Source organism: Antennarius striatus, chromosome 8 (genome assembly GCF_040054535.1).
Source record: "Antennarius striatus isolate MH-2024 chromosome 8, ASM4005453v1, whole genome shotgun sequence".
Classification (NCBI taxonomy): Eukaryota; Metazoa; Chordata; class Actinopteri; order Lophiiformes; family Antennariidae; genus Antennarius; species Antennarius striatus.
This window is the reverse complement of record NC_090783.1, coordinates 14,382,578-14,399,292: the sequence shown is the minus strand read 5'-3', so window position 1 is coordinate 14,399,292 and position 16,715 is coordinate 14,382,578. Positions and strand designations below refer to the sequence as shown.

The following is a 16,715-nucleotide window of genomic DNA, read 5'->3' as shown; positions in this document are numbered from 1 at the left end:
CAGCCATCACCAGTATATTTAATGCAGGACAAGAGGGACTGCGACACCCAGAATGTTGCGTAATTTACCATGGAAACTACTCAGCACCATTAATATAGAAGCTTCAATGTCAAATGACAAATATTTAAAACCAAACTACAATGACTACAATGACTACAAACTACGATGACATTCAAAATATTGTGAGGTGACATGGAAAAATGTAACAGAATTTCAGTCAAGGTAACATAACTTCATCTGGTTTTATTTAAGTTCAGTTAATTAATAGCATTCCAGAATGAGTTATAGTCCTGTCTATAAATTGTTGCAAATAGCGATTATTCCATATAACAAATGTTTTCATAATATAAATGCAGGTACATTAAATATATTACATTTACATGACTTTGAATATTGTCTTGGCAAACGTTCCTCAATATACAAGGGTATATGAATTCTTCCAATGAGACACATTCCAGACATATTCACATATGAAGACATATACTAAACTCAAATGATATGTCAGACAGTGGATGATGATGATGGCAAGGCCTGCCAGACACTATGACCACTGTTCCTGTTCGATGAAGGTTCTCTGCTGTGACCGGTTATCAGTCCCTCCAAAGCTGATAAGACAACAAAAAATTTCAACCAATCAAATGACTACTGAGGAACAGTCATATAACGATATGGCTGCATGAGTGTTTAATGTCCACAAGTGTGTGTGTGTGTGTGTGTGTGTGTGTGTGTGTGTGTGTGTGTGTGTGTGTGTGTGTGTGTGTGTGTGTGTGTGTGTGTGTGTGTGTGTGTGTGTGTGTGTGTGTGTGTGTGTGTGCGCGGGTGAGTGTGTGCGTGTGCGTGAGTGTGTGTGTGTGATTGTATGTGTGTTACCAGGGAAGGAAATTCTCTTCTCTCCATCATCACATTTAACTGCAGTTTTCCCTCGATGGTAGGACACTGAGATAGAGACACAAACAGGTGACAAACAAACTTGGGGTTCGTGTGAGGTTTTATCCAAACAACTTTAAAAGTAACTCTGTCACAGGCGTGACTTCCTCTGTATCTCAAAGTATCTCTAAACAACTCTGTTTGGGCAATTACCACTTAATGGATAATGACTGCAACAAGGATAAAAGTCACACAATGACATCCTCTTAGCTAAACCACCATTACTGAAAAATAGTTTCTAAATAATTATCAAGCTATGGTAATTATATAATAAACACACATATATAGGCCTTTATAAACTAATTATTCAAAGCTACTACTTTACAGTAATTTTGATATTTTTATTTTATTTTATATACTTTAGTAATCCCCGAAGGGAAATTAAAAGCACACTCTAGTTAGTTAGATCAAATCACATGCATATATTAGTGTGTACAGGCCCTGAAAAAACACACACAGGGGGCCTCTACACATTCAAAGGGAGGTAGAGTGGCGGGCAGCTCCTACTTGGTGCGCTCCAAATCAGCAACTTGTAGGGGGCACAGCGCCTTGCTCAAGGGCGCCTCAGAAGTGCTCCGGAAGAGAGCTGACACTTCCCACTGTCAGCTCACCTCCAGGTGTTTTTTTGGGCGGGAGCGGGAATCGAACATTGGACTACCGCGAGCTCTGCCACTGAGCCACTGCTGCCCCCTCCTCCAGCAGTTTTCCAGCACGTCAGCATTCATCACCTTTCACACATACACTCATACTGTAGCAGGTGATACCGGCACTAACCATTGACATCATCATCAAAAGCTGTTTAGATAAATCCACTGGACTTTAAGAAATTTTCGTGAAGACGTTTCACTTTTTATCCAAGAGGCTTCTTCAGTTATGAGGAGATTTAAACAGCTTTGGATCTTCATGACCTGGATAATTGAGAACCTACACAGACATTCAAATCATCACTCACAAACCAGTGGAACAGCAACTGGAATCAGTTTGGGTATTTTAAGATTTAGTGTACTTTATTAATCCCCAGTGGGAAATTCTTTTTACACTTGATATGTTTAAACACACGCTCAGCAGTAGATGTGCAGTGCAGATGTCTTGTAGACAGATTGCCCCAACCATCGGCGGATTGAAGCCCGCTCCCGCCAGGATATCTCCGGAGGGAGTGTGAGCTGACGGTGGGAGGTGTCAGCTCACCTCCCAGCCACTGCCGAGGCGTCCTTGAGCAAGGTGCTGTCCCCCCTACAAGCTGCTCAATTAGGGCGTGTTCCTGAAGCCGGTGCCCGTCACTCTGCCTCCCAATGTGTGTTGTTGGATGTATGTAATAACTGCTAACTGCATGCTTACAGGCCCCCCTGTGTGCTGTGTTTCACGGGGCCTGTGTATACACTGATTGTCATAAACTAACACAAAGAACATGTAAAAATACCTGAGTGACTATGTAATTTCCCTGCGGGGATTAATTAAGTGTGCTTCTTCTCTTCTTCTTCTTCTACAAACTGGAGCACACACACATCCACAAAAGGCCTGTAGACATGCAAGTAATCTAACAATCTTTGCAAATGTTTGTGCAAACCTAGATATTTTGACTAAAGTAGTAATTTTATTCTTCTCCTTTTCCTTTCGGCTTTTTGAGGGTCGCCACATCGAATCAGTTGCCTCCATCTAGCCCTCTCTTCTGGATCCTCTTCTACCAGCTACCTTCATGTCCTCTTTCACTACATCCATTAACCTCCTCTTTGGTCTTCCTCTAGGCCTCCTGCCTGGCAGTTCAAAACTCAGCATCCTTCTATCAATATATTCACTATCTCTCCTCTGGATATGTCCAAACCATCTCAGTCTGGCCTCTCTGACTTTATCTCCAAAACTTCTAACATGTGCTGTCCCTCTGATGTACTCATTCCTTATCCTATCCATCCTGGTCACTTCCAAAGAAAACCTCAGCATCTTCATCTCTGCTGCCTCCAGCTCTGTCTCCTGTCTTTTCCTCAGTGACACTGTCTCTAGACCAAACAAAATTGCTTGTCTCACCACAGTTTAGTACACCTTTCCTTTCATTTTAGCTGAAACTCTTCTATCACACATCACACCTGACACTTCTCTCCACCCGTACCATCCTGCGTGTACACGCTCCTTCACCTCTTTTCCACACTCTCCATTGCTCTGGACTGTTGACCCTAAGTACTTAAAATCCTCCACATTTTCTTCTCCCTGTAACCTCACACTTCCACTTGGGTCCCTCTCATTCACACACATGTACTCTGTCTTACTGCGGCTAACCTTCATTCCTCTCCTTTCCAGGACAAACCTCCACTTCTCTAGCTTCTCCTCCACCTGTTCCCTGCTCTCACTACAGATCACAATGTCATCTGCAAACAACATAGTCCATGGAGATTCCTGTCTAACCTCGTCTGTCAGCCAGAACAACCCAGTCAGAAACTCTACTGCCATCTCCCCTAGACACTTCCAAACCTCTACAGGTATATCACCAGGACCGACTACCTTTCCACTTTTCACTGTCCTCACTTCATCTTGACTAATCTTTGCTACTTCCTGGTCCATAACAGTCACCTCTTCTAGTCTTTGTTCTCATTCATTTTCTTCGTTTATCAACTCTTCAAAGTACTCTTTCCATTTTCCCTTCACACTACTGGCACCTGTCAATAGACTTCCATCCCTTTCCTTAATCACCCTAACCTGCTGCACATCCTTCCCATCTCTTTCTCTCTGTCTTGCCAACCTGTATAGATCAGTCTCTCCCTCCTTACTGTCCAACCTAGCATACAAGTCATCATAAGCCCCTCGTTTGGCCTTTGCTACCTCTACTTTCACCTTACACTGCATTTCCCTGTACTCCTGTCTACTCTCCTCAGTCCTCTCAGTGTCCCACTTCCTCTTAGCTATCCTCTTTCTCTGTATACACTCCTGTACTTCCTCATTCCACCACCAAGTCTCCTTATCTACTTTCCTACCAAACGACACACCAAGTACTCTCCTACCTGTCTCCCTGATCACATTAGCTGTAGTTGTCCAGTCATCTGGAAGCACCTCCTGACCACCCCGAGCCTGTCTTAACTCCTTCCTAAAAGTCATGCAACACTCTTCCTTTTTTAGCTTCCACCATTTTATCCTCTGCTCTGTCTTTGTCCTCTTCATCTTCCTCACTATTAGAGTCATCCTACACACCACCATCCTATGCTGTTTGGCTACACTCTCACCTACCATTACTTTGTAGTCACTGATCTCCTTCAGATTACACCGTCTAGATGTAATCTGAAGGAGATCAGTGACGTCTACCTGTGTGCTCCTACCTCAACCTTTATAGGTCACCCTACATGTTCCTGCCTCTTCTGTAAGAAAATATTCAGTATAGCCATTTCCATCCTTTTTGCAAAGTCAACTACCATCTGTCCTTCTGCGTTCCTCTCCTGGATACCCACCCTGCCCATCACCTCCTCATCACCTCTGTTTCCTGCACCAACATGTCCATTGAAGTGTGCACCAATGACAACTCTCTCACTTCTATGTATGCTCTGCATCACTTAATCAAAGTCCAACCAGAATTTCTCCTTCTCCTCCAGCTCACATCCTACCTGTGGAGTATACCCACTAACAACATTGAACATCACGCCTTCTATTTCTAGCTTCAGGTTCATCACTCTATCTGAAGCTCTTTTTACCTCCAGGACATTCCTAACAAACTCCTCCTTCAAGATAACTCCTACTCCATTTGTCTTCCAATCTACACCATGATAGACCAACTTGAACCCTGTCCCTAAACTTCCACCTTGCTACCTTTCCACCTGGTCTCCTGGACACACAGTATGTCTACCTTCCTCCTCTGTATTACGTCAATGTTAAGTAGTATTTTTATTAATGGCTTGTAAATGTGTGTGTGTGTGTGTGTGTGTGTGTGTGTGTGTGTGTGTGTGTGTGTGTGTGTGTGTGTGTGTGTGTGTGTGTGTGTGTGTGTGTGTGTGTGTGTGTGTGTGTGTGTGTGTGTGTCACTCACCACTATGACTTTCTGTAGGTCCAATCCAGCGATTCTGCCTTCTGTCTGATACTGAAAAACGACAACCCAGCAATCAAACTGAACATGTAAATGTCACAAGGATATTTCATCAAAGTTTACATTACATTTGCTGTCCTCTGAGTGGATATTATCTCCTCACACAAAACATCTACAGGAGTAGATGCTGTCGGGTAGAACCAGTCTGAGTTTTTACCATTATCCCTCTTCCATACTTCTACAATATATCTTTTTTGTGAATGAAATGATGACCAGTATCTGATTATTGTAATCAAAGTAACAGTCAGATCTACATGTGGCACCCTCTGATCATTTGTGACAAAAATCTTTGGACGCTGTCCTCTCAGCAGGCTTTTGTGATGCTCTCTCTTTTGCACAGCTGTCTATTGTATTGTATTCTATTGTATTGTATTGCATTGCTGTCATTGCATTGCATTGAATTCCATTGAATTCCATTGTACTTTGCTGTATTCTATTCTATTCTATTCTATTCTATTTAATGTCTTAGAGCATCCTTGGATTTAAGAAAAAGAGATTTTCTTGTACATAATTTGTCATCTGGTCACTCTGAAAATATCACAGGTCTTCGGTCAAACCCTGATTGCATGCAAGCATGTGAGAAATGTGTGTGTGTGTGTGTGTGTGTGTGTGTGTGTGTGTGTGTGCGTGTGCGTGTGCGTGTGTGGTTAAGGTACTCACATCTCTTCTGTAGGGCTTTGATGGTGGGTCTGGTGAAGCGAATCAGCAGTAGGACAAACAGTACACAGCAGAGCAAAGCTGTGACTACTTTATGAGCTTGCAGCTGACCCTGTACATCTGTGAGTTCTTCACCTGAAAACATGCAGACAGGCATACGGAAACAAATAATCATGTAGTAGTGCTGAAATCTTTCTATGAGTACCATTGGGGGTTGAGGCTGTGGTGGAGAGGAGGACTCTGAACAACCTGTTATCCATCATAGATAACCCCGATCACCCTCTCCACCACACACTGGACAGAAAGCAGAGCTCCTTCTCCAGCAGACTGCTACAGTTCCGCTGTCGAAGGGACATATGCGGAAAGTCATTCCTGCCACAAGCCATCGCTCTGTGCAACATTTCTAACATATAAGATAAAGTCTCACCACATTCTGATGTTTACATATGGCTTATCATAAAGTCCGGTGTATTCAGAGTTTCACACTTATTAATAACCTTATATTTCTTATGCTGGGGTGGAAGAAGGAGAGGAAGAATGTGTGTTCATAAGGACAAAAGAGGAATGGCAAGAGTACAGGACTGAGACTAGGGATGTCGAAAGTACGAACTATGACAGGAAAAGGTAGAGAGTTGGTTGACATGATGCTGACAAAGAAGGTAGACATACTGTGTGTCTAGGAGACCAGTTGGAAATGTAGCAAAGTTAGAAGTTTAGGGGCAGGGTTCAAGTTGTTCTATTATTGTGTAGATAGGAAAAGAAATTGAGTAGGAGTTAACTTGAAGGAGGAATTTGCTAGGAATGTCCTGGAGGTAAAAAAGAGTGTCAGATAGAGTGATGAGTCTGAAGCTAGAAGTAGAAGGTGTGACGTTCAATGTTGTTAGTGGGTATGCTTCACAAGTAAGGATGTGAGCTGGAGGAGAAGGAGAAATTCTGGTTGGACTTTGATGAAGGGATGTAGAGCATATCTAAAGTGAGAGTTGTCATTGGTGCAGTCTTCAATGAACATGTTGGTGCAGGAAACAGAGGTGATGAGGAGGTGATGGGCAGGGTGGGTATCCAGGAGAGGAATGCAGAAGGACAGATGGTAGTTGACTTTGCAAAAAGGATGGAAATGGCTATACTGAAAACTTTCTTCCAGAAGAGGCAGGAACATGTAGGGTGACCTATAAGAGTGGTGGTAGGAGCACACAGGTAGACTACATCTTGTTTTGACAATGTAACCTGAAGGAGATCTGTGACTGCAAAGTAGTGGTAGGTGAGAGTGCAGCCAAACAGCATAGGATGGTGGTGTGTAGGATGACTCTGGTGGTGAGGAAGATGAAGAGGGAAAAGGCAGAGCAGAAGACAAAATGGTGGAAGCTAAAAAAGGAAGAGTGTTGCATGACTTTTAGGAAGGAGTTAAGACAGGCTCTGGGTGGCAAGGAGGTGCTTCCAGATGACTGGACAACTACAGCTAATGTGATCAGGGAGACAGGTAAGAGAGTACTTGGTGTGTCATCTGGAAGGAAAGTAGATAAGGAGACTTGGTGGTGGAATGAGGAGGTACAGGAGTGTATACAGAGAAAGAGGTTAGCTAAGAGGAAGTGGGACACTGAGAGGACTGAGGAGAGTAGACAGGAGTACAGGGAGATGCAGCGTAAGCTGAAGGTAGAGGTAGAAAAGGCCAAACAAGGGGCTAATGATGACTTGTATGCTAGGTTGGACAGTAAGGAGGGAGAGACTGATCTATACAGGTTGGCAAGACAGAGAGAAATAGATGGGAAGGACATGCAGCAGGTTAGGGTGATTAAGGATAAGGACGGAAGTCTATTGACAGGTGCCAGTAGTGTTATGGGAAAATGAAAAGAGTACTTTGAAGAGTTGATGAACGAGGAAAATGAGAGAGAACAAAGACTAAAAGAGGTGACTGATGTGGACCAGGAATTAGCAAAGATTAGTCAGGGTGAAGTGAGGAGGGCATTGAAGAGGATGAAGAGTGGAAAGGCAGTCGGTCCTGATGAAATACCTGTAGAGGTATGGAAGTGTCTAGGAGAGGTGGTAGTAGAATTTCTGACTGGGTTGTTCAACAGGATCTTAAATAGCGAGAAGATGCCTGAAGAATGGAGAAGTGTGCTGGTGCCCATTTTTAAGAACAATGGAGATGTGCAGAGTTGTGGCAACTACAGAGGAATAAAGCTGATGAGCCATACAATGAAGTTATGGGAAAGAGTAGTTGAAGCTAGACTAAGGGCAGAAGTGAGCATTTGTGAGCAGGACTATGGTTTTATGCCAAAAAAGAGTACTACAGATGCAGTATTTGCTTTGAGGATGTTGATAGAGAAGTACAGAGATGACCAGAAGGAGCTGCATTGTGTTTTTGTAGATCTGGAGAAAGTTTATGACAGGGTGTCCAGAGAGGAATTGTGGTATTGTATGAGGATGTCTGGAGTGGCAAAGAAGTATGCGAGAGCGGTGCAGGACATGTATGAGGACTGTAAGGCAGTGGTGAGGTGTGCTGTAGGTGCGACAGAGGGGTCCAAGGTGGAGGTGGAACTGCATCAGGAATCCGTTCTGAGCCCCTTTTTCTTTGCTATGGTGATGGACAGGCTGACAGACGAGGTTAGACAGGAATCTCCATGGACAATGTTGTTTGCAGATTACATTGTGATCTGTAGTGAGAGCAGGGAACAGGTGGAGGAGAAGCTAGAGAGGTGGAGGTTTTGTCCTGGAAAGGAGGGGAATGGAGGTTAGCCGCAATAAGACAGAGTACATGTGTGTGAATGACAGGGACCCAAGTGGAAGAGTGAGGTTACAGGGAGAAGAGATCAAGAAGGTGGAGGATTTTAAGTACTTAGGGTCAACAGTCCAGAGCAATGGAGAGGGTGGAAAAGAAGTGGAGAAGCACCAGGTACAGCAACAACATCTAAGTTCCATAAATGTTCCCTGTTGTTCGACAGTGGCAATGAGAATGTGTGTTTGTTACGGCCGACTGGTACACAGGCAGGATGGAACGGGTGGAGAAAAGTGTCAGTGTGATGTGTGATTGAAGATTTTCAGCTAAAATGAAAGGAAAGGTGTACAAAACTGTGGTGAGACCAGCGATGTTGTTTGCTCTAGAGACAGTGACACAGAGGAAAAGACAGGAGACAGACCTGGAGGTAGCAGAGATGAAGATGCTGAGGTTCTCTTTTGGAGTGACCAGGATGGATAGGATCAGGAATGAGTACATCAGAGGGACAGCACATGTTAGAGGTTTTGGAAATAAAGTCAGAGAGGCCAGACTGAGATGGTTTGGACATGTCCAGAGGACAGATAGTGAAAATGTTGGTAGAGGGATGCTGAGTTTTGAACTGTCAGGCAGGAGGCCTAGAGGAAGACAAAAGAGGAGGTTTACAAATGTAGTGAGGTAGTTGGTGTGAGAGAAGAGGATGCAGAAGACAGGGTTAGGTAGAGGCAACTGATTTTCTGTCGTGACCCCTGAAGGGAAAAGCCGAAAGGAGAAGTAGATTTCTTATGCTGGGGTATTATAATAATAATAATAATAATAATAATAATAATAATAATAATAATAATAATAATAGTAATAATGATAATAATAAAAAATATTATTATTATTATTATTATTATTATTATTATTGCTTGACCACCACTTGATTTTACTCTTAAACGTGTGTCAGCATAACAAATGAAGATTCTCATTCTGATTTCTCCATGCTTCAGGTACAGCAACAACATCTAAGTTCTATATATGTAACCTGTTGTTCGATAGTGGCAATGAGAATGTGTGTTTGTTATGGCCGATTTGTACACCGCAACAAATAACATGACAGTGTTCCGCCCCCGACCTGATGTTCTTTATCATGTTATGTGATAGGGCTTGATTGAGCTGTGCACATGCCCAAAAAAGTTATAAAAGGTTTGAATCAAACAAGGGAAAAAAGAAAAAGGGAAAGTTGACAAGGAGCTTGAGACAAGGCAGTCATGTTATATAAATAATGTAAATTATGTATTATAATTAGCATGAACACAGTCTCTTTCTACCAACTCATCACTAAATTATCCCCAGATTCCCTGAATATTAATTAAAGACAGAAATTTCTTAAACTTTGCAAAACATTAACACATTTACATTGATACCTACAGTACTAAATGTCAAATGAAATGTTTTCCTGTCTAGATTGGTCCTGGTTGTTTAGCGTTGTCACGTCTGTACTGTATGCTCTGCCACCATGGTGAGTCTACCCTCCCAACATGTCAAAGCAGTGTGAACACTTTGCTTCAGTTGATTTCACCATTAACATTACTTTGTACGAGGAAACAAAATCTTGATGGTTTAAATTCCATATTTAATACAATAAACATAAACTCTACCATATTTTCACCTGTAAACAGTTCCCACACTTCACTGATTTTGTACATGAAAAATTGTGTTAAAAAATAGCTCCTCCAATCCTTATGTTGAGACCAAAGAAAAAAGCTGCTGAATATCTGAATTTTTAGACCATATTGATTTTTTTTAAATATTACGTTAGTGGTTGGAGTAACAGCGGTTGGCTACACTATGAAATATAATAATAGTGTTTTCAGACTACATTCATACTGCATCATGTAAATTTCTACAGGTTAAAGTGTGAAGAAAATTATCAGACTCAGCACACAGACAGTAGACCAACCTGTGCATTGGACCCTCAGTGTTTCGCAGTTGGTTCCCACTGCTCCACTTTCTGAGAACCAATATCCGTTCAGTTTGTTTCTGCTTTTGTCCCATTGTGGTGTGCCTGTGCAGCCTTTCTTACTCTGACACACAAGTCTCAAAAGGCTCTGAACATTTGCTACAGAGCCGTGACATACAGGCAAGGGGGAGCTGACGAGATGGTGGAGGATCAGCTTAACATCTCCTTCACATTCACTTGTCCACACTACTGTGAGGAGGCCCAGTTCAAGTACCAAGCTGCGTGGAGGGGTGGCTTTGGCTGAAACGGATGTTGGAGTATTGGAACCGGTTCTGTTATTGTTGGTCTGCACATGAGCGTAAGTCTCTGACACATCCGGCCGAAATGTTGTTTCCACTGATTCTAGAAGACAAACATCAGTAGGTACAGAGAACACAGACATACGCAGCAGATAAAGCACCGCAGCTTAACAAACATTAAAGAATCAATTATGATTCATTAATGTTTATTAATGAATCATAATTCATTAATAATGCATAGCTGAATAGTTCTTCGCCATTCAAGTATGCACTAGAAGTATTGAAAATGCTTCATATATTCCTGGAGTTGGGCAGCATGGTGGCACATGGGTAGCACTGTAGCCTCATAGAAATAAAGTCCCCGTTTCGATTCCAGCAAGGGCATTTCAATGTGGGTTCTCTCCGGGTTTGTACACTGAAAATTTTGCGATATTTGTTTTATTTTATATAATTTCATATTTTTCTACATTAACTGGCATGTTAAAATGTCAAAACATCAAAATTTGGGAAATAAACATATTATTTATTCCACGTAAATGCAGATCTTTAGTTTTCACCCAAGTGATTTCTACCTGGGCTCTTTTGGGTGTAGAGGCTCTCACTGGTGCCTCAGAAAACAGCTGCAGTGAAAGGAAGGTCTGGTTAAGGTTGTAGTCAATGACAAAATATGATCCAGATCCAAACTATAGGCAGTCACCCTTATTTAGTTGTCGGCCAGCCAGTTAAGTGGATGTTATTTTTACAGCATTCAGACAAATTAGGAATTCAATCTCTTTTGTGAAGTTAGTATTTTGACCTGTCCTTATAGGCATAGCACCAGAGAAATTAACTAAAGGTCCCATCTCTAGCACAGAATTTAAGTCCCATAAGTCGATGACAAATCTGCTGCAAAGTATCCTTCCTTTAGTACTTTACGGTGACATACAAGCAGCATATTGATGTTTCCCTGTAGAACCTATGTAGGCCATGATGCCTCCGACAGTCTCAAGTGAAAAAATATTACCCGCCAATGAGACAAAAAGTTATTATGTTTGTAAAAAAAGCACACTCTAAAATTCAGGGTTTGAATCATGTACAGTAGTTGTAATAGAAGTGAAGACACCCCTGTCCTATTACTAGCATATACAGTACAAGTACAGTATATGTGAGAAATGTGAAACATATACAGCATATGTTTAAGCCTGATGTATGACCAAAAGCCACTATAAATGGAAGCCACACACAAGAGAATATTTTACTGTATATTTGGAGGAACCTAAAAGCATGGTATAGCTAGCAGACATCAGATGAGCTGGCGATAGCAGCCTGGTCATTCCCCATGATCTACCATCAAATAACAAGAGGGTATGCTGCTTATACTGTATGTTGACACATTTTAACCATCTGGAAAATATCATGGAGACTTTTTCACATGACAAAAATGTACATATTTCTTATTATCTAATTAGTGTTTTGTTTTTTTTTCATATTTACTTATCTATCAGGCACTGGGCGATTTTCTCACATACTGTCTTCAAGCATTGTCTTAGTGCTGGCCTTCTGCTGCTATTTTTCATACTTTAATATTGTATTATCTCTCAATTCAGTTCATGCTTGTATATATTTCACTGTTTCATTGGGCTCAGGATACATTGTCCTTCCTTTTGTAATTGACATATCACACAAAAATAATGTGCACTTACCAGTAGTCTTGAGTAAAAGAGTTGAGATGATCATAACAGTTCTGAGATCCATTGCAGCTGCAAAGAACAGTGAAAGGTGGAGGAAGACACACACAGCAAGGGAGCACAAATCAATTCAAGATACCAACAGCAGAAAAACTGATGAGAAAGGAAATGAGCAGATATGTAAAACTTCCAGTGAATCACTTCCACAGCCTGTTGCTGCTACTTGTGCAAAGGTGCAGATTTCCTCCCTTCAAAGAAAGCTGGGTGAAGAGCAGCAGACAAGGGAGGAGAAAACAACAAAATGATGCGAAGGAGGGAGAAAAGAAGAAGAGTGGGAGGTTGAGTGAAAGAAAAACTTTTTTTCTCGCCATTTTTGTAAATCCCCGAGTCTCTGCTGGGTAGGAAACTGGGGTAAAAGGGTATCTGTCCGGAGGAGTAGTAAGATATACTGTTAATGAACAAGTATATTTCTTTCATCACTTCAGGATCAGTGAGAGAAATCACTTTGGTAGTTCAGCTAAAAGCAGATCAGTCTACAAGAAGAGAAACAATGAAGAAACAAGCTGCATCCAGAAAGTCCTTGAATTACCACCATCCACTTTATGCATGCACTACCTACTCAAGCATGTGTTGGTTGTCAGCTATAGTATTTGTCTTTGTATTTTTTCACACAAGAACTGTGAGATGGTGCAAGAATATGTCTTCATTATCATTGTCTAATATCCGTTCGGTGTGTTTGCTGCTTATACTACATGTTCAAAAAACAAAGCACAAGAAATGACATTTAACCGTATATTCAAATCACTAGTAATCGGCAGAAGCAATTATACATTTATGATGATATGTGTCACAGTGTGAAATACCATAATTTTAAGAATGGTGTTTTGGGTCTTTATTCATCTGAATAGTTAAGTGAGATCTTTCATGTGTAACTGCTCAGCGTGACACATTTACCCCTTTTGCAGCAGACATAATTATACAGTACTGTATGATGAACTATGATGCGCAGGTTTTAGTAGTGTTTTCTTGTAATAACTTTGTAATGACTGGACCCTTTGGAGGCTGCTTAGGATTAGAATAAGCCCTATCACACTTTTTTTTTTTTACATTCTGACATCACAAGTAGTAGTAGTGTAATTTAATTGGATATTACTGAAAGAATGCCCTTCATACACAAACTTTAAAAAGGAAACCAACAGGGAAATTAATATTTTATAACAAATTACAGAAAGTAATGCAGAAATTAGGGTACTTTTATTGAAGATCACAATATTCTAATTAATTTGTATCTATTAGGTGCCCCGCAACCCGCCACAGCAATGAAGCGGTTGAAAAATGAATGAATGAATGAATGAATGAATGTCTATTAGTGAAGCACTAAAACAAAAGTAAAATATAACTGACAAGTAAAATACTAAATCTATACGGTCAGCCCGTCAAAGATAATCAACCACCAAATTTAAATGTTTCATCAGTTCTGATAGCAGGAGACATATTTGATAACTGGTCTGTTCCCCCCCCCTTCCATTTCATTCATTCTATTCTGACAAAGTTCAACTATCTGCCTCATACTCACCTCGAGTTTAATCACACAGCCTCATCAACCGCATCACTTGTTTTATCTCATCCTCCACCTCTATATGACGGAGCCAAAATAACTCACTCTTATCTCCTCCTCCTCTTCCGCTTCCTTCCTTAGTCTGCATCATGATATGGAAACTCCATCTGTTCAACATGGGCACATGTTCAGACAAAGGATTGTGATCTGTTGATCAGCAGCAGCTGTGACTCCTGGGGATTACATAATCACAATTTAAAAAATATAACATAGTGTATATAATCAATCAGCTTTTTGAACTTGGACCATGATAATAAGGCAGACTCTTAAATCCACGATGCACTCATATTAAACAAAGTGATACATACCTTTTAGCTGTGAACCAATTTTATCAACAATAAATCTAAAAAAAATTGTTTATAACAAATAATATAATTATTCCGTTGTTACTTTTTAATCAAAAACTTACTTGATAGGAAAATGATTATGATGCTGATATTTACTATAAGTTTACGTAGGTCACTCACATCACATTATAAAATCACATTTACACTCATCACATGTATCAAATAGAATGATATTTTTCTTGTTTTTGCAGAACCATACACTGGTCATGAGTCAGGAAATATCAATATATCAATATATATCAATATATTCATGGAGGCAAAGAGGTGAAAATTAGATCATAACCTTGAAAAACTAGGTCAAGGTCACATTTCCACTTTTATACCTTTTTAGGTACACATCTCTGAAACCTGATGAGATATAATCACAAAACAAAAAGGCACAAAAATGTGTAGGTCAGGGTAAAATTTTGAATTCAGGGGTGTTGCGGGGTGTTGCAGTTTGTGACTGCCTTGTTCATTTTTAGACACTCTGACCTTTTATGCTCTTGCGGGCCACATAAAATGATGTTTCGGGCTACATTTAGCCCCGGGCCTTGACACATGTGTTTTAACAGGTGAAAATAAACAAGTGAGATTGAAAAGATTTTGGCTTTATTTAGTTGCATAATAAGTCTGCACAATAGTTGTTAAATCATCATATACGTATAGATATGGTGTGAAGAAAGCCAAAAGTTCTCTTTTACTACTTCAGGTTTGAGGGTTTAAGGTTTTGGATTGACTAAGAGCACTGTAGTTGTACAATAGCAAAATTGATCCTCAATTAGAACCAATGCAGTCAGAGACTGCAACATCCCGCAACACCCCTGAATTCAAAATTTTACCCTGAACTGCTCGTATAGGTCAAAGATCAAAGCTTGTGGTCTGACCCACTGTCATTGATCAAAGCACTAGGTTTGATCTATGGTCTTACTCACACTGGCCTTCTCCTTTGTCTTTCTATCTTTCCCAGTTCCTGAGTGTACGAAAGTTAAACAACCACGCCCGAGTAATGTGTTTCATCTTTCTATCTGCAACGGTTGCGAAGATACTTGGTGGATTAACAGATGTACAGACAGACGAACAAACACACAAACGCTTACAATTAACAATTATTAACATTAACTAACATTAACTAATTAACAATTATTAGGAGAGATGTAACAATACAACTCTCCTCATAATTCTGCACACAGTGTAGACATAATTCATGAAGTTATAGAATGAATATTGCAATCGCCTCAAATGGTAAAGAATTATCAGAAGGCGAAAAAAAGATATCAAATGGATGTCCCTTGGACCATATGTACTTGGTTAAAATGTTAATCAATATCTGTTCAAAGGGTCTTAAGTTATCCTGACGTTACTACCCAGCTAGAGAAATGGAGAAATAGCATACAGTAAATCCACCAAGATTTAAAAGGGGGAACATAAAACATTTATTCAAATTCTCACTATAAGTACAAGGGTTTAACTAAGATTTCATTTAACAAACGAAGGAAGGACAATGGGCGCTGTACAAAAATGAACAAAAATTCAATAACCAAAGGACTCTCTATAAGATATAAAGATTAAACTAAAGATCGAGGCCAAATGGGCGTGGTTCAACGATAACAAAGGGTGCAACAAACAGAGGTCTCACAAACTTCCAAGACTTCACTAACTAAAATATTCAAATAGAACACAAAACTGTACCAGTTATTAACAAAGGGGTAGACACCAATTCAAAAGACACAAGGTCACAGATTGACATGCACGATGGCGTGCTGCCACAGTCAGACAGTCGCCCTGACTTACTGACCGGCTCGCAAAGCTTTTATAGTCCAGTGGCAGGTGACGAGGCAGGGCTTAGGTCTGTCAGGAAGATGGGACACCAATCAGGAGATGGACATGGTGGAGTGGCGTGGCCAGGAGTCTCGAGGACACAGCACCTGGCACTGATGAAGAAAGGCGGAGCATCTGGGAGCAGTGCAGTGCCAGCAGCTCAGAGGCAGGGTCGCAGAGGGATACACAATATAAACAAAAGTCATGAGCCGTGGCCGTAACACCTGACAACAAACTCATGCTGGTAAAAACAATCTTTTTACTGAAAGTAACAATGAGTCAATATTTCTGAAATTTTATGCAATGTTGTAAAGAATTGTAGAATTATAAAGTCTGTGATGCATCCTTAGAACATTCAGCAGGTTGAACTGTATTAAAACTTCAAATGATCCTCCTCTTTTGAACTCAATTCAAAATTCAGTGGTTTCTTCATCACTGCCTCTGACTTAACTGAAGCAACACCATTTTATTGACAGCTGCTGCATTAGCTCATGATCTTATTTTGATTGTCATTTTGATGTGAAAATGTTTCACAGACTACCTTGTGAATGTTAATAATTAAATGCTGCAAGGATTAAAATAACATTTAGAAGTCATAACTGCCAAGGTTCCTGAATGCATGCTGTATGTGATTCTCCAAGCTAAACCACTTCTTCTTTTGAAAATGAAAACGCAGTGTTTCAAT

The 16,715-nt window shown here is 40.6% G+C and overlaps 1 protein-coding gene across 4 annotated transcripts; it reads right to left on the bottom strand.

Moving 5' to 3' along the window:
* Positions 1 to 247: 247 nt before the first annotated feature.
* Positions 248 to 16,180, bottom strand: LOC137600563 (uncharacterized). 4 transcript variants are annotated; one of them, XM_068322260.1, is made up of 8 exons: positions 16,008 to 16,180; positions 13,929 to 14,056; positions 12,281 to 12,337; positions 10,300 to 10,701; positions 5,648 to 5,779; positions 4,931 to 4,981; positions 871 to 936; positions 248 to 605 (listed from the first exon to the last, which is right to left on the bottom strand). In XM_068322260.1, the coding sequence occupies exons 2-8, from the start codon at positions 13,999 to 14,001 to the stop codon at positions 502 to 504; spliced, it is 885 nt and encodes a 294-aa protein (XP_068178361.1). In that variant the 5' UTR covers positions 14,002 to 14,056; positions 16,008 to 16,180; the 3' UTR covers positions 248 to 501. The 4 variants fall into 4 exon arrangements, with proteins under 4 accessions (XP_068178361.1, XP_068178362.1, XP_068178364.1 ...); XM_068322261.1 differs by lacking the exon at positions 871 to 936; XM_068322263.1 differs by lacking the exons at positions 13,929 to 14,056; positions 16,008 to 16,180 and adding an exon at positions 13,842 to 13,921.
* Between the last annotated feature and the right edge of the window lie 535 nt (positions 16,181 to 16,715).